Raw genomic sequence first — 19,344 nt, forward strand, 5'->3', positions numbered from 1 at the left:
CTCTTTACCTGATTGCACTCTTTCTGTCCTGCAGGGAGAAGAGTTGGAGAACGCTCCATACATCCAAGGTGCTGTAAACATGGTCCTACGGCTAAGGTGAGAGTCAATCCCAACCTTTCGTGTGTGCATGTGAATAATAATATAACTCAATAACGGATGGGTGGATTTTCATGACACTTAAGTTGGCGGTTGCTTTAGGCTGCCCTGAAGAAAGGATTTACCTTTTGGGTCAAAAAGGTTAATGGTCCATGTAAAAATGTAATTATGGGCCATATCATCGCTCATGAGAGCTTTTGAAAATGTTTGCCTAATGGATCGATTATTAATTTGTCATCAATCATTATTATCACGGGAAAAAATGGCTTGCAAAATTGTGGGATAAAAAACAAAACAAAACATTACAGTTGATTACTTAAATGTACTGTTGCACCCCTCATATGTTCCCCTTAATAGGATATTCCAATGTGATTTAATATTTAGCATGCCAAGGTTTATTTTCTGTAGCTTGCAGTTCAGTCTCTATCCTAACATAACAGTCCCTGTGTTCACTAAGACCTATACATACAACCTGCTCTCAGACCCAGTGATCTTTAATGATTCGAAAGATGATCTTGCATGACTATGGATGCCTTGTTCCTCAGTTTAAGTCTTACACTCCATTGGCTCTCCCTTGGCCTGAATGAGAAGTTACTGTTAACACATTCACAGCAACAAAGCCGTGCACATTTAAGCATATTCCATAAAATATATTATGCCAAAGTAGTACTGCACTCGTACTGTACTGTACTATACTCGTAATGTACTCTTACTATACTGCACTGCACTCGTACTGTACTGCACTCGTACTGTACTGCACTCATACTGTACTATACTCGTACTGCACTCGTATTGTACTATACTCGTACTGTACTCCATTTGTACTCGTACTGCACTTGTACTATACTCGTACTCGTTCAGCTCCCTGATGAGTTGGGTGTGGAGCAGCCTCTGGGTCGATGAGATAACAGATGTTTGAATGACCCTCCCAGGCAGAATATGTGGAACACACACACACACACACACACACACACACACACACACACACACACTCTCTGCGCTACACTTCCAATTAAATCCAGAGTGTTCATTTAGACCTGAGAGTGCAAAAAGATTGATCCGTACAGGTCCTTTTTTTGCATTCTCAGAATTAAATGAATACATTACCACAGATGTTACTGTTTGTTTCTGGCTTGGAATTGCTTTAACCCTGACTTAACTTATGTCAGGGTTGACACAACAATTTTTTGGACCAAACAAATAATTACTACTTAATAATTCTTTGTTTGGCCCAAAACATTGTGTTTATTGTCATGATTTGTCACGACAAGAGTTGGCTTTGTCCGCGGCGTAAACGTCTTTTAAATAAATACTTTCTGAAAAGTCTATGAGGAAAATGAACAGGGATTTATGTTCCAGGTCTCTCAAGGGGGCGGGACTGCGACGCTCTATAGAAGTACGACGTAGATGTATTAGCGATGGGATTTCTATGCATTGGCGAATTGTAACCGACTGCCAACACTTACATTACATTTGATACAGTAGCAAGATACTGTTGTATGCAGGCCGGATCACATTAGTAACATTTCACAGCCTTTGACTGTGCTCAAAACTAGCTTGGAATATGTTTTGGTAAATCCAATTCAATCAGTTCATGTACGGTAGAATTATTTACTTGCAAACCAACACCAACCATGATTTGTTGCACTATATCAGAGAGTACCCTGTTTGTGCAAATGAATCATCAGATTTTACAGTTCCTGTCACACCAATCAAACTGCATCCATGTGATCAAGAGATATCATGGTGATGACTTAGTTAGAACTCTATAGGACTGGAAAATATGTTGGCATACTGCCATTTGTTGCTGCCTGGCATGCATGGAATTTTTTGGCCCAGCGAACTTTCTGTCTGAGGGCAGACATACGGTATTGTAGGAGTTAGTGCAGGCATTATTGAAAGCCAGAATTTTGGTCAATGGATTCTAGGTGTTTGAATTAATTGCAAGATTAGGGGGCAGGTTGTAAGACTAGTCGTTGAAAACTGAAGAACAGGAATTCTTTGGTATAATTTAAAAGGTGTCTGTTATTACAAGATGTTCCAGGCATAGACTGACTATAGGATTCAAGTAAATGTATGTAATTATATGTGTGCTTGAAGAGAGACTGCATTCCTTTTGAGTATTACTATTATTCAATGGCAATTATGGCAGTGTTTCCATAGTTTGGAGATCAAAGCCATTGGTATTAGCCAATGAGACTGCGTACGATACAGACAGGTACAGTACTGTACAATAAGTACTTGTATTTTAATAGATGTTATTTAGTTCAGTCAAGGTATTTAAATACTAGCCCTTAGAGAATCAAATAAAGAAAATATGATGCCCATTTGGACCATATTCCTGACTTTTCAGTAAAACCGAAGTTTGGTTCTAGTCCAACATTATAAAAGCCTCTTCTGGAACGCTGTAGAATCAGTAATGAGGATTATCTCTTTTTTAACACAATTTGTGTTGAGCTTGTTGGGCTTTTTCAGCTCTGTCAATCCACTGAGTGGACTGATATCAGGAGTAACTACAGTAAGTGAATTCAGATTGTTGGAAAGTTAATCACTGAAGCCTGATTTATACGGCACTTTGTCATATGACGTATCACGCAGAACAAATAGCCGCTCTATAAGCTCAGCATGTAAAGCGTGCAATGTGTTGTTTGGTTCGATCCCCAATTCCCCATCTCCTCCTGGCTCGGTGTCAACGTGTCCTTGAGAAAGATACTGAACCGCTAATCGCTCCTGATGAGTACAGTAGGTTGGTGCCATCATCTGCCATGCATGGTTTCCTGTGCCATGCGCGTGTGAATGTGAATTTAATGAACGATACGTTATGATGCAGTATAAATTAGGCTTGAAGGAGTTAAACAATACCAATTAATACGATAAATATATGTGTCTTGTATTTAAAAAATAATAATACAAAATAACTATCCTGTTTCTCCTCCGGTGCCATATGTGAAAATTAGCAAGATAAAATGTTAATACCAACAGAATAGACCTGCAGATGTTGTCATGATGGCATCAGATCTCATAACTTTACAATGGTGAAATTGGTATGATGAAGCTAATAGTGGATGAACAAGTAAATTCAGAAATAACATGAATGGTTCCCTAACCTGGCCTAGTTATTAAATGCTGGTTTGTGAAATTAAAGAAAAGTTAGTATTTAGCAAGTGACACTGCAGCTCCTAAAAGATCTTGCTGTGCAAAACAGTTGTCCATAGGGTGGCAGTGTCCCTTTCTGGTACAAAGAGCAGTGCAACATTTTGTACTGATGGTGAGCCAAATGGAGCTCATATCATTGATAAAGAAGTCAGAGTTTAAATGCAATAATGTTCTGATTTCTGTGTGGAAGCTTGACATCTGCTTTAATTTACAATGGGGAAAACGGATTGCCTCAACTCTACCTCATTCAGCATGCGCTCAGTCATGTGAACATTTCTTGTCAAGATTGGAGGACTGAGGTGCTTTCTATTTTCTCATCGAACATACAGTGGATTCTCCCCCAGACTTGTATTGATTGTGTTTGCTGGAGTGTGTAGAGAAATTGCTTTCTCGTCATTGTGATATAGAATTTAGAAGGCACCTGTGTGTTTTCTGTACAGTGGGCCATCTGTTTGTTTGGCCTTGAGTCCTTGACCTCAAATTGGGCTGAATGTGCTCAGAAAGATCTACAGCCTGCTTACCTAAACATAGCGATCAGTCCTACTGTCAACAGACCGTAATGCTTTGTACTGACAAACATCACTTGGTTTCCCGTGGGGAACCACTGATGAATGATGACATTTTGTAATGCACTGCTGTGCAGATCTCTCCTACCCTTTCTGGATTTGCACATTCAGTATGTAACAGTGCAATCCTGAAGTGACACATTTGCATTTGCAAACACTTCACCCTCAAAAGAATTGGGGTAAGCTTCCAATTGACCGATGCATCGGGCAATACGGGCATAAAGAGTCATCCCACATGCTTTTTGAGTTCAGCCAAGGTGTAGACTTAGCTTTTCTCTGATGGAATGATAACATTATATCCCCCCACGAGAAGGGAAACATGATGACACGTTTGAAGTTGTGGTATGAAGTCCTATAATCCTCAAATTAATAACACCCAGGTTTCATGTGGTATCTGGATTTACAACCCAGATACATGTACCTTGCATAGCTTCACCAAGACCACCATTCCAATTACACCTGTTAAACATCCCGGTTGAAGTTCAAATCGGACACCACTGAGGCGATCCTTAAACCTAACCTTTGAATAACAGTCCTTATCGATCCTAGTTCCTTCCTAATGCCGTAATGCTCCAACACTGTATGATGTCATCTGATGGCTGTTGATCTCTTGGGAGGACTACAGTGTAATGCTAAATGTATGCTCTGTTGTTGTATGGCAGTGTTGCAGACCTTAAATAGCAGATCGGCTATTCTCGGCGCTTGACAGTGTTGCACGACGCATAAATCAGCATAAACCACATGAAACCTGCAGGGTGTTATTATTCTGGGGTGATAATAGCAGATCTCCAAGCTCACAACATTTCGCATTGCAACAGTTGCCCAAAGAAAAACCTCTACTCCAAATTTTCCAAATCAGCCTCATGGTAGCTCTATAACCTTTAGGCCCACAACACTTTTTAGTATTAGTACTACTTAGCCCTGAAACATGACTGCCATGATGATTATCATGACAGTCATGACGTAACGTCACCCTATTTTTGGCACTCGCTGCATTTACAAGTTTTCCGTATATTTAATAGTAGTAGCAGTATATTTAATAGTTTAACAGTAGTAGCAGCCCAAACGCTAGCACTGCTGCATCCCGCGTTCTTTAATAAAAAGCATTTTTGTCCGAGCGCCCCGGCTACTTTTTTCAAACGGGGTTCGTTTGGGAAATCCACAGTTGCACACCGGGAGCGCACTCGCCTATTAGTCTGTATTGGCAGGGCGGTCAGAGTACCTATATCGAACACACCGAGTGCCACCCTCCTCCCTACCGATAGGGGCGCGTAGTTGAAAGCCAATGGGAAAATAACAGCTCGGATAAAAATGCTTTTTATTAAACAACGCGGGATGCAGAAATTCTAATCGCTGGATCTGCTACTAACTAACACCCGTGAGACAAAATGTGAGTACTTTATATTTGAAATCTGAATGTTTATATATACGGAAAACTTGTAAATGCAGCAAGTGCCAAAAATAGGGTGAAGTTTCGTCATGACTCTCGTATGAATACGAGAGTCATGAATCATGGCTAAGTACTACTAAGTCATATGATCAAGATGTAACCGTCCGATTTTTCATATCCAATTCTGATTGGCTATGACTGACATTTGCGGGCAACCCAACCTGGTGGAGACATGCGCTTCGAGGAGCACACGTTTAAAACTACATATTTATAGTTATAGTACTTGGTGTGGAATGCTCTTTACTGTCTCTGTATGGCGTCACTAACAAACCAATTACAGATGTGGTGGGTTTTCTTTTAACTTATGGGACTGTTCTCATCTGAAATTGGGGTCACGGGTGAGAGGGATGACTTAGATAACTGATTTATCCTGCTTGCGTTCAAACTTAAATGAATCACCCCAGTTCCCCTGGCTACCATTCGTAAATAGTGTACACAATTACAGTAGCTACTGCAATCAGTTAAGTTGAACACACAACTATTATGTAAAGGATCCTATTTGAAATAGTTATCCAGGAGAAACAGCTGAGCAGATATTTCCTTTACACTACTGCACTGCTCATCATTTCGATATTATATAACTATTGAGGCATAATGTTTACAAGTTTCCTGGTGGTTCTAGTTAACCTCTGAATCGTATTAATTTGTATTTGTTTTCAGCAAGCAACATAGCCACACGATGAATTGTACAAATTAGGCTTTTAGAATAAGGCTATTCGTAATCCAGCTGTATATTGCTTGCCGCAGGGATTGCAGGATTATATAAAGTCATTCATACTTCATTAAAGATTTATGAAGGTCAAAGACTTGCTTTTTCTGTTACAGTAGGCAGATTTTACACACTATCATAAAGGCTTTCACAGACCAGTTTAATGCCCATAATTTCCCCATGATAGCTCCCTGACATAACCAATTACCTACTTTGAGCTCAGTACTGTAGGGTGATTTATGTTTGTATACAGGTATATCCAATTTATATTCCAAGGCTGTGGATTGTTGTCACACAACACATTTTGTTAAAGAACGACTTCAACCATTTTCAACCTATCTTCATATAATTGGTCCTCGTTAATTCTTATTACAATATGGCACCATTTTTGTCTATCCCCTCTGTTCCTCAGAAGAGGGCTGTGGACAGTTCAGAAACCCGCCTACCAGTGGAAGCCATTGTTCTTAGGTTAAAACATACAATAAAATCTTGTTTGAAAAACAACGATGATGTCACTGGTTTCTGAACTGTCCACAGCCCTCCACTGACACAGGTTTAATATTATCATGAGCATTAGTAAGGACCAATTATATGAAGATACTGTAGGTTGACAATGGGTGAAGTCGTCCTTCAACTTCAAAGGACAACAGTGTCACACACATCCTTTTGTTTTGCACGTGGGACCGCTGTGTGTGTGTGTGTGTGTGTGTGTGTGTGTGTGTGTGTGTGTGTTTTGTGTGTGTGTGTGGACTGTGTTCAGTTCAAGACCATTTGTGTTAAATGTGTGCAGGCAGGTCAGCTGGGACATTTCACCTCCTCATCACTCTTCTTAAGCAGAGTGGTTAGATCACATGGCGGCGCTGCGTGTCTGTCTGCACATGTACAGTAGCCATGAGCCCCTGCTTCCCCAACCCCCTGCCGTGTGGCAACATCACTTATAGCAGTGATCCATCAACCGTTTTAATTTCAAGAAGTTTGATATGCAATCTCAATCTACAAGTAAGGGTCCATTTGGCCCCTGGGGGTCTCTGGAACCCACATTGAGAACCAGGCAGTGACCTACTGTATTAGCCTGGCTTTGGCCATACTAATAATGTGGATTCACTCACACTTCCTCCCCGGTACCGGGGAGGAAGTGTGAGTGTGAAGTGTTGAGAGACATCCAATAAATAGAGGAATTCTTCATGCAGAATGTGCCACCTGAGGTATTGTTTTCACACTCTCTTATGTCACCCTCCGCAGGAACTCCAGAAAAGAACTGAATGACATCCGCTTTGAATTCACTCCTGGTCGCGGTAAGAGCTCAGCCTCTGCTGGATGCCACACTGTTGTAAGACAAAGTATTAAATAGAGCTTGTCAATTATATATACAAAAATCTATTCAAGTTTTTTTATATATAAAAAAACTAATTATAGTTTTTTTAAACTCGCTTTTCACTTCTTCAAATCGCTAAGAAAATACTGGATAGTTGCAGCCCTAAACAGCACTTTAAAAGCAAGAAACACAATAGAGTAGACTGTTGTCATTATAGTACGAGTGGCCCAGGAAATGCTATTCGAACTAATGTTCTACATCAGGTAGCATTATTATTATTCCTCAGCGTGCATACTGAATCCCTTGATGTTTGCACTAATAGCACTAATACACATTTAGCTGCATTTGAGGAGCTTCCTACTTTGTTATCTTTCGGATCCATTCTCCCACAGTTTATTCTGCTTATGATGTAAGAGCAAAATGACTGCTCAAGGTTCAAGGTTGTAATTTATTGTTACATCTTGTGTACATACATACCGTAAAAGTAAATCTGATTTTGGTTTGGCTTCATTAAGTGTGACTATGGCCAATGCCAATGGTGTTGTCTATTATCAGACATACTTGTGTTGTTTTTAATTTAATTTCTATATTCCCTGAACAGACACTGCCGATGGTGTTTCCCAGGAGCTGTTTTCAGCTGGTCTTGTCAGTGGACAAGATGTTTCGATTGGTAATTGTTGATTTGTGTAAAACTGTAAATGCCGTCGCTTAAATGTACACCATTAGCTTCTTTTGCCTTCATGGTACATTGTGAATCACATTCAATGATTCAGTGATAAATCACCATGGGTAGGAGCCGGAGGACTGATTCATGTTTTCATTAATGTATTTGTGTAATCAGTTATTTTAGTATACAGTGCATTTTTATAATCTTCAACAACATCATCATCAACAGAATTGCTGAACATACCGATTTGTACATTATCATCAATCATGTTAAATGTGTTTACACATCACATATTATATAACTGACTTCATATGAGATTAATCTCTGAACGTATTTCTACAGTATTGTGTAAAGTTAAAACTAGATAATATGACTATTTATGAGTGATAGAGATTGTCAGGGTTGTCAACACAAATACAAGTTGTTTTGTATTGAGGCATGAATGTATAGTATGTGTGTGTGCCCTTCAGAAGCTGTCTCTATATTACTGTTGCAGTTGCTGCTAACCTTCAGAAGATTGTAGATGACCCCGCTACCTACAAAGTATTGACCTTTAAACTGGTGAGTTTCCAGATGATTTGTGCCACAACACCTTCCGTCTTAAGATAGCCCAGTTGACCATACCGTACATGTTTTGCTCTTTTTATGTCACGGTCAGTGAGACTGAGATGAGATGCTTCTATTTCTGCAGGACCAACACCTAAAATCAGTGGTTCTCAAACTTTCACTTACTGACTTTCGGCTAGGTTATGGTCCGTCAGTAAAATGCTTCCCCGTCGCCCACTGCCATGCTAACTGAAATCTTAAAACATTTATATCTTAGATTATTTTGCCAGATTGAGTTTTTGAGGGGCGCCAGCCCCTCCTATGTCCAGCTTTGAGTGTTTGTCCTAACACAAACATTTAATGCCATTGACAATGAATGGCTATTGTGAGTGTTTGTGAAAACACTAACATTGAATGCCATTGACAATGAACGGCCAGTTTTTAGTGTTTGTGTAAACACAAAGATTGCGTAAACAAACATTGAAGACGAAGGTGAGGACCCAAATTGTGATTGGCCGGAATTAGATGATGTACAGTATGATGTATGATGATAAGAGCGCCCCTCACTTTACACGGGTGTGATTTGTTTTCATCAAAACGATTCACAGCTCATTAACTAAAGCGTTGCTGCCTTGCGGTTACAATATTAACGTTTCGGGTGACTTTTTTATTTTTGAGTGGTTGTAGGAATGACCAAGTTAGTGACTGGGGAAAGAGTACAGAGGCATTGGTAAAGGTTAACCAATGGTATGTTTATTCACCAAAGGAGCACTACCAACTGGCATAAATGCAGGAAGTCTACTCCTGGCAAAATGGCAGCCTTTTATACCCAGCTGGAGATAATGAGAATGGACTATCCCATTTACAGGGTATCTTCAAATGAGAACATACCATAAATAAGTGCATACAATAAATACATATAAATAAATAACCTTAAACCATACAAATGTACACGTTTCTGTGAACTACATGAACTATACAAGTTATATAATAAGTCCTTCACACTACAACATAAATAATCAATCACAACAGCACATCTTATCATCCCCTGCTATCCTGACATGGTCCAGCCCAATCCTTACTGAAACACATCACAGGCAATCGTTAGGCATTCAATCAAACCTCAACAATATAACTCCACATTATTGCACTTCCCAAACATATTGAATCTATAACCCACATTGCACTTGCCCCTCATGTTTGTTAATCACTAAGCATTTCCCCAGGTGGAACTCGTTGGCGCCGTCTCAGCTAAACAGGAAACGGTATTCAACAATAAAATCATGACTGCAAAATACAACTGTGCAAGTTAATAAAGTGCCAATATGCTGTGCAGAATAATTAACAGAGGACCACTCTGTTACAGTGGTGCAGCCACTCAAAGGAACAGCAATGTCTGTCCCTCCCTACAGTCTGTACTGTATGTTTAGGGTACCAACAGGTGCTAAAGTGGTGCTGTTGAGTTAGTTTGGGAAGCTAAGAGCCGATAACCAATAGTCAGACAACCACTAGTCAGACACTCACTAGTCAGACACCCACTAGTCAGACACCCCAACAGCAGGGAAGTTATTGAAGTTAAGGAAGGGAGTTAAGTACCCCCAGATTGCTATTTATTTGGCCATGGATCTGAAATATTTTGTGCCAGGGACGGCCCATACAAGATTTGTGTTGTTAAAGTGTTACAAAAAATCACACCTGTGTGAACCAAGTGGCGCAACTCCCCTCTCTAAAAGCTGAATAACTCCTAATCTACGGAGCTCTCCGTGGTTTGGTCCATTAGAGCGATTTTCGGAGGTTTTTGCTGATAATCCGGTGGTCTAGATGGAAACATTGGTGCTTTCTAGAGCAAGGATGGCTATATTTTAGCTCGCTAGCATTGACGCTATGTAGCAACAACATCCACACACGGGTGCGGGTGCGTGCGCACACCAGTGGTGCACGCGCACGCATGCGCACACCACTCGTGCTCATTGACGTACATCACAAACAAACAAACAGGTACACGGACATTGCGAGCTGGTTGTAGAAGTGGTTGCACCACTTAAAAAAAAATATATATACAAAATTAAGTGACGTGTTGTGAGCTTGCAGATTGACTATTTTCAAATACCGTAGCCTTTATAGACAAAATCACAAAGTCTTCTTTATTGCGGGTAGATGATGTCTAAGTCCAGTGTAGTCACTCAATGGGTGTAGTGGGGGTTTATTTTTTACAGTGGGAATGACATTTTTGTGACATACCCACACGTGCGCAATGTGAACAAATATTCATTATAGTTTGACCTTTGATTTCCGTTAAATTTTACTTGGCTTGATGAGTACATGAAGTTAGTCACCCATTCCCGCTACATTGAATGGCTCATAATGAGAATGATGAGAATGCAACACAGTCTGGCTGGCACGTGCATGCAACCACTACACCCCTGTGTATGCAATTATAATTATAATTAATGCAGAAGTGAATGTTGTTGTTAGTGTGACATCACAGTGATTGATGCTATACTATAATTAATGCTTCATTAATTTTGCTGGGGACCCCCTGGAACCAGGTGAAAAATGAGTAGCCTACTAGGTTGCGCACGTCTGTCACCTGATGAAGGCCTACTATGGCCGAAACGTTGTTTAGTGGATGTCGTTGTTTTAGATAAATGAAACACTGTGGAGCTGAGCCTGTGTGCAGAACACGACCCCCTGGAACCACCCCCAGGGGCCCTTAGGGGTCCTGGGCCCCACTTGCGGAACCACTGACCTAAATGTTACACTTATTGCAATGAATGTACCTACAGTAGCTAAATTTAGATTCTCTGAGGCCTGTTTCAGTGTCTCAGAAATAGGCCCACATCTTCGTTTCTTTCCACACAGGGAAGCATGCAACAAACTAAATCCGCTGGCGCTGCGTAACGCTGGCTGCCTGTTGCTGCTATTGTAACGAATTAAATTTCCCCTCGGGGATTAATAAAGTATTTTCCATTCCATTCCATTCCATCTGATCTGCAGCAAACACAGGTTGTTGATGGGAGCGGTCGAATTAGAACAGCTAGGATGAATAGCCATTAGCCACGCATGCCATACACAAGCAAATAAAAATTGTAAAGACCAACACCCGACCTGAGCATGTGACAAACAATGCAGGGTAGATCATTTTATACTTTATTTGTCCATTAAAACTCATCTCAGGATTGACCACTACCATTTATTCCAAACTATTGCATTTAGTTTGGTGGTGTGGCTCTGCTCATTACCTGTGCAACAAGACACAGAATCTGTTATCAACAACAACCCCCTAGAGCAGAGTACAAGATAAAGACATTACATGACAACATAAGTTCAATTGTATGCCATATATACCACAGCCAGATACAATACCACATATAGCCTACTGTAGAACAATTCATAAATCACTTATAATCACAGAATCACCCATTACAGAACTGGATACCACATAAGTAGCCTTGTCTAGCCATGATCTATCTCCTGTTTCTGTACATGTACACCCCCTGGACATGACGCTAGTATGTCGCAGGGCAGCTTGATGTACAGTACATGTACACCCCCCTGGACATGACGCTAGTATGTCGCAGGGACTTAACCCCAATCCAACCCTTGATGTACATGTACACCCCCTTGACATGACGCTAATATGTCGCAGGGACTTACCCCCAATCCAACCCTTGATGCTGAGTGTCAAGCAGGGAGGCACATATCACATATCATAGTACATACATAAATAAATAAATACATAAAAAACCCATTACAGAACAAAATTTCACAGGGAGGAGGCCGGGGAGGTGGAGAGAATTGAAGACTGACATCTCATGTAGATTGAACGCAGAATAGAGAATACTTAAAGGACCTATAACATTCAACTTTTTCTTTTGTGTTTTTGGGGCTCCCATGTGTTTTTTATCCCCACAAATAACAATCAGGTTTTCATATCATATGGGTGCTTTAATGGAAATTGCTCTCAGGAATAGCTCAACTGATTTTGTCCTCATCGTGATGTCATCAATGTCACCCTATAATTCCTCCTCTTGTTCAGTCTTTAGTTCCAAATTTGCATTTCCACTTTGTTTACAATTTCCGCCATTGTTGATTTTCCAAGCTGGCATGGAATGGAAACAAGCCTGGTTTTATCTAGCATCAGTATTATAATGACTCAAATATGAAGTAATCTGCATATCAGCGCCCCCACCACCTCAGGACATTGTGGTATTGCAACTAAAACTGCTTTCAAAGTCCAGAAAGAAATGACAAGGACTGTTTATATCAGAGTGGTGATTGAGGCTCAAACCATTAGAAATAAGTTTGAGGGACATAAACAATATGATATTAAATATTAAAAACAGTTTTAAAATGCATGTTATTTCTGCTTTAAATGAACCGCCTGATGTACTGTGGGTGTGTGTGAGTTGGCTTGAAGCAAATGAGAAAACAGACAGACTAATTAGTGGGAGTATATATTAATTAACTATTAGCGAATGATTGGGGGCATCCTGCCTTCCATGTCGTAATGAACTATCGCTGTGCTGGATTCCTCAAGGAATCGGTTTTCATGTTGCATAGTAAGACTACGGTAATTAGTATTATTGCCATCACCTGGGTGGGTCAGTCGTGTAACTTTCCTGACATTAAGCTGTGTAAATGTTCAACAACACAGCCATGCAAAATAACATTGACAGCTATGAGGTGGTGAAAGCTTGACCTGCATGCATAGCAACAGTTGCTAAACTATTTGGATTGGCATTGGACAATCGCTTTTTGGGGTGGGATTTAGCGAAGGGCTAATTGTACAGCTTCATACAAAACACGCACTTTACAGGAACACTTAATTGCATAGGTCACACACATGGATTCTACTAAGTTTTCTTATGTTGCTTGATATTATCTATTAGACACACTATCCCAGCCAGCACGCCAACGTGGGTCCCATGTGGTTTAGAGGTGGGCTACCTATGTGGGAGCCAGGTGGGATACCCATATGGGACCCATAAAGAAATGTCAGCGGGCACCAGATAGTTCTCACCTGGGTTGCCCATGTGGGTTTTAAGTGGGTGCTACCTGGGTCCTAGGTGGGCCCCACCGTGGCAATTCTATGTGGGACCCAAGTGGGTCCTAACTGGGCTAACCCGTGTGGGCTTTAAGTGGGTTCTACCTGGGTCCTAGGTGGGCCGCAGGTGAGCCCCAGGTGGCAAACTATCTATCTGCACAGTGTGTCTTTTCCTTGCATTCACCTCTGTATGTCATTGACATCCTCTGCATGTAAAGGCAGTCCAAATTCTGAGACAAAACTTGAGAGTGTTGCAGCAGCAGCGTTTCTGAAGTTGTGGGTAAACAACATCTGTTTGTCAGGTTACAGTACACCTTATTCAGACCTTTCTGCCATGTTCATCTCATCAGCAGCTGGTGAATGTCACAGGTGGAGGGATCTCAGGAGAGCCAGGCTGCAGCTGTAGGCTCAGGGCAGTGGCAGGCTCGCTAGATAGATAGAGTAGTTATCAACACTATCTGTCTTTCATATCGTCACCGTTGGACGAAAACCTTGTATTGTCCAAAATGGTTACTTTTCAGGAAACAGGGAAAAATAAACAGTGTTTCAGTGGATCCAATGTGATATTTAGTCTTTTCAGTTTTCAAAATGGTTACAAAATGTATAAAACCCACAGACGCACATTAACCGCATTTACTTTCACTTAAAATTAATGTTTAAAAATATCAAAATTAGCCGTCCAACAAGCTCACACTGTAGAAACTGCACTGCCGTTCATTCAGCATTCGATTCTGTTCCCATGCAGACTCCTCACCCAAACGAAGAATTATGTCTGCAGCTTCACACAAAACCCAGACATAGAGAATAATTATCCTCGCTTGGAGAACAATCCATATATTTTCACTGGGACGATTTAATGTGTAGGTACCAGCCGAGCAGCTTTTACGACCGAACTAAACGAGAGGTCACAGCATTCGCAGTAAGCTTTCTAAGTAGGACTAGATCAGTGCTTCTCAATCTTTTTTAGTTCTGATCCAGTAGCATATTTCGATCTACAAGCTCACATCACGTGTTGTGAGCTAGTAGATCTGCTATTTGCTATTTGTTTAATCAAGCTGTTAACAGTTCAATTCATTTAAAGCTGTTTTCCCCACACTGAACGTATTTTAAGATCTAATATGATGTTTCACTTGTAATTCTGCTATGGACCACTAGTGACTAGTGGACAGTGGACCACTGCTTGGGACATGTTGGGACTAGATTTAAGTACAGCTCAGTGCTGTATATCCATCAGACCCTCCAGAGGGTTGCACAGAGACTGATCCGCGTGATCCCTGATCAGGTGTAAATTGCTGGAGGCCCTGCAGGCATCAGGCTACTGGCTCACACTCTTTCACAGGGGGATAGCTGAGTGAAAAAGTGATATTGATCAGCTCTCAGGGACCACTCAGGCAACTCTGAATGCACGTTGCCTGTAATATGGCCTCTGTGAGAAGCAACTGACCAGTATAATTAGTTCAAAATGTAGCAAGACAATGCAGTCACTGGAAGGTGAAACTGTCAATAAATTTGAAGTTGTAAGTTGTTAAGTTTAGGGGTGAACTCTGCTAAATGTAAACTGGCAGTAATCCTAAACAACCCATCTCATAGCTATTTCCTTGCAAACCATGAAAGTTTTTTTTCCCTTTCATGTTTGTTTCTGCTATTTATAGAACATAGTACGCTAAATAATCCTGTTGGTTACAGTATAGTCACCTAAACCTTCAAAATAATGTAACTGCTCTTTGGCGTCTGGGTGGCGCAGAGGTAAAGTTCCTGCTCACCGCCATGGAGACTGCAGTTTGATTCCTTTACGACTGTGGCTTGGTCGGTCGACCAACAAATACAGTTGGTTGTGTTCTTGGATGAGAATCTGGCAGGGGAGGGCGTTCTTTGTCGCTGCACTAGCAATCACTAAAGGTTGGTTAGGCGTTAGGCCACCTGTCCTGCCCGAAACGGCTGCACGTTGCCAGAGGTTCAAATCACATTAATCACACGCTATGGGATGGGTCGCATAATAATGCACGAGCGAGAGAGAGAATGAAAGAGAGAATGGTAGATAAATAGACTGTGACATCTATTCAACTTCTAGTAGGTGAGTAAGTTAGCTATTTGAGGAGTGTGGTTCTGTGTAGTCTCACCACAGTCACCAGTCCGTCACCACCACAAGTACAAACAGACAATCAAAAAAGACTTGTACGTACTGTACTCCCACAATGCATAGTTTTTTACGTTGTATAAATATGAATTTGAGTGAGACAATTTATTAATCAATTTATTCATCAGTGCATCTTCCCATCATGGCAGCCTTCAGTAGCTAAACGTGCCGGCCCGAGGTTCAAAAACAAAAAAAACGAAACAAAAACTTACTGTACTTTTCCAGGCTGATCTCAAAGTTTCAGAATGTAAAATCAAATGATTCGAAAAGCCTTAATCCACAAAACAATAAGCTTACCACAGTAAATAGGTTGAATCCATCGGCTAATCCCAGTTGTTACAGCACAGCTGTTCTGCGGATGTCGGGAGGATTAGGTTTTGCTGATGGAAGGGAGAGTCACAGGATGTGACCTGAAGCCCCGTGAGCCCCCTGTGACCCCACCTATGCCTTCCTTTCTCCGCATCCCAGGCTTCCGGCTGTGATGACACGGAGATCCCAGACGAAGTGAAGCTGATCGGCTTCGCCCAGCTCAGCCTTAGCTGATGCACTCTGTGTGGCTGAAGAGCAGGTGAGACGGAGGACAGTTCAGGGGCAGACGGACTGAGGAAAGCACCATGCCACGCCCTTCACAACGACCAACACCCCCCCCCGCCTCCAACACCCACCCCGCGAACACGCACATTAGCCTTTCCTCTTGCCCCGAGGGCAGACTCTGCCAGTCACAGCTCCAATCCTGCTCCCTGCACACCGCCCCTCTGCTGCCGTTAACCTATACCCTACCACCTTATACAACATTCCACCGGCCAGCGCACAACCCAGGGTCAGGATTAAGGCCAGAGGAAACTAAAGATGTACTCAGGTGGCAAAAGCAGGTGATTAAGATGTAGCTTTGGATGTGTACTATTATTATTATTATTATTATTATTATATATTTTTGTTTTAAAGGAATTGTCCAGTGTTCGAAATTAATTAAATTAATTCATTTGTCACTTTAAATGTTTCAAACGACACAAAAAACGTTGTGATTACATATATAATACTGGCTAAGAAGATGTTTCTCAATGTTTCTGAACGTGGAGCTTTGCTGTCTGAGCCTACAATACCCATAATTCACTGTAAGGGCGTGGTTCTGGACACTATTGACCCTAGTTGCAGAGGAGTGAATGACTGTAGTTCTACAGTGCTTTAGATTGGCTGCACAGAGTGTTGATGGGCTCAGCACAGTATTATTACTCCTACTGATGAAGCCATGAAGAAAAACAGTGGAGTATTCCTTTAAATGTTACCTCTACATCCAGCCAAGCTGTTATTTATTGAAACGAGAATGTATTTTGTTTTGTTTCCTTGCACTGTTTTGTTGCCACAGTGAAAACCAAATTTGTTTTCCAGACCCACTTATTTGAGATGTTCCCAGCGGTCTGTATTTCATCCTGCATTCAGAATGTAAGAATTATTTTACTTTAAAGAAAAAAGCACATTTTCATAATATAATGAATGTCTTAAAAGAGAGTGAACTATACTACTGTGTAAATGTATGCCCATGACAAGAAGGGATGATTGTTGAATTGTAACTAAAGTTTAGTTGAGGAAAAACGAGACCTGAATGATCCCATGTATAATTTGCAAATCATTCCAATGACAGTGTTGATGCTTCAAGGTGCCTTGTTCATTTTCTGTGCCTGAAAAAGTAGGTCATGTGTGAGACCGTGAAGAGCAGAACTTGCTTATAACCATTTCAAACAACATTAAATTCCAGCAGTTGATACAGTTCAAAATAAACTATCCTCAAGTTAAGAGGACGTGGTATTAAATATGTTTGGGCAGAGTATATATGCACCTGACAAGCTAATGCTTAGACCTGGGAGTAGATTCTAAATGGTATGCTTTTACCATCTGATAAATGTCACCTAAACCATAACAGAGCCTCTATTATGTAATCAGCTTTGGCTGATGCAGTCTCGGAAACTGAGCTAGGAGACAAATTCATGACAATTTCTACTACTGTCTTGCTGCACTACAATAACCCCCTCCCACACACACACACACGCGCATACACACACACACACACACACACACACACACACACACACACACACACACACACACACACACACACACACACACACACACACAGTACTGTATGACAATGTATCTGCAGATGAAACCCAAAGGTAACTACTGAAAGGTTCATGAGCCATTTGTTAATCCAAACAAGTCCAGTAGCTCTAAATTATTTTTTCAGTACTGAAGTAGTGAATTTAACTTGTACTAAATTCTTTATTTTGAGAGGTAAGTTATTGTGTTTTCTATGTACAGTATGTATACTGTATGCCATGTCAGCATATTATCCCTGTTCTCTCTATGTAATCAGCCAATTTCAAATTTCTGCCTAGGAGCAACAAATAAAGAATTGCTATTAAAGTATGCATGGCCTATTTGGTTATTGATTGAACACATGGTTACGTTTTTGCTTGAAATTGGGCTCTTTCTCACAGTATTTATTTGAAATACAGTAATTGGCTAAACATGAGACGAACCTGAGACTAACAAAATTGTACAATTGAGGGAATTGGTGAAAGTAAAAGGCATAGTTTAACCTTTAATACAAGTATGTGTTTTTCCATTTCCGCAATTTCCGCAATTACCATTTCCGCAATTTCCATTTCCGCATTTCCCGCAATTTCAGCAATTTCCATTTCCGCCATTTCCGCAATTTCCGCAATTACAATTTCCGCAATTTCCATTTCCACAATTTCCGCAATTTCCATTTCCATTTCCAACTATTAATGGCAGCTGGGTTTCATCATTCAAATAAAATAGAATTCTGTCCGTTTAGCTATAAAATTATGTCAGGGAATAGAGATACACAGTATATGTCTTTCATTTGCATTGCATCCCCCCCCCCCCCAAGCTTTTATTTTCGTTCGAGTAATAGTACAACTCTAATAGTATTACTTATAATAATGTAATTAAAGATAACTTCATTCAGATTTATTTATTTTTATTTCATTTTCCAGATTTTTTTTTTCTTCTTTTGTTTTAGATTTTCATTGGTGGGCCAGTCATAATGGTCCTGCGGGCCTGATGTGGCCCGCGGGCCTGAGGTTGAGTATCACTGGGTTAGGCCACCTGTCCTGCCCGAAACGGCTGCACGTTGCCAGAGGTTCAAATCACATTAATCACACGCTATGGGATGGGTCGCATAATAATGCACGAGCGAGAGAGAGAATGAAAGAGAGAATGGTAGATAAATAGACTGTGCCCAGCTAACATGTCCATCTGGGCCCCACTTGGGTTTTGACATGGGCTATGGGCATGGGTTCCGAGTGGGCCGTGCACCCAGTTTTCACAAAGGGCCCACCCGTGTTAGCCCATATGGGCTTTTGCGGGTTTCTAAGTGGCTCTTAGGTGGTATCCAAATGGGCCATTTTATTTCAGAACCATGTGTGCGCCACCTGTGTTTGCCTATATGGGTTTGAACTGGGATCTGATTGGGCCTTAAGTGGGTACCAGCTGGGCGAATTATATGTGACCCATGTAGGCCACACTTGTGCCTCATTGTCTTCCGTCCTGTTTCTGTTTTCCCCTGCTGTCGATTGTTCATTCCTACAGATAGGATGCAGTGTTTCCAGTTTTCTGTAGTAGTTTCTTCAAG

General features: G+C 41.0%; 2 protein-coding genes across 3 annotated transcripts in view; one reads left to right on the top strand and one right to left on the bottom strand.

The window, feature by feature from the left end:
* The window catches only part of stk39 (serine threonine kinase 39), a 32,819-nt gene extending 16,489 nt beyond the window's left edge, over positions 1-16,330 (top strand). Inside the window, exons 14-18 of one of the 2 annotated variants that reach the window (XM_080786633.1) lie at positions 35-96; positions 7,220-7,272; positions 7,894-7,962; positions 8,430-8,520; positions 16,158-16,330. In XM_080786633.1, the coding sequence (XP_080642759.1) occupies positions 35-96; positions 7,220-7,272; positions 7,894-7,962; positions 8,430-8,482 (237 nt within the window). In that variant the 3' untranslated portion in view covers positions 8,483-8,520; positions 16,158-16,330. The remainder of the gene's footprint in view (positions 1-34; positions 97-7,219; positions 7,273-7,893; positions 7,963-8,429; positions 8,521-16,157) is intronic. The other variant, XM_080786632.1, reaches the window with a different exon arrangement.
* LOC308331277 (CASP8 and FADD-like apoptosis regulator) overlaps positions 1-19,344 on the bottom strand; it is a 265,394-nt gene that overhangs the window by 87,751 nt on the left and 158,299 nt on the right. The gene's annotated exons all lie outside the window — the stretch shown is intronic.

Source organism: Protomyctophum bolini (assembly GCF_963924005.1).
Source record: "Protomyctophum bolini genome assembly, chromosome: 16".
Taxonomy (NCBI): Eukaryota; Metazoa; Chordata; class Actinopteri; order Myctophiformes; family Myctophidae; genus Protomyctophum; species Protomyctophum bolini.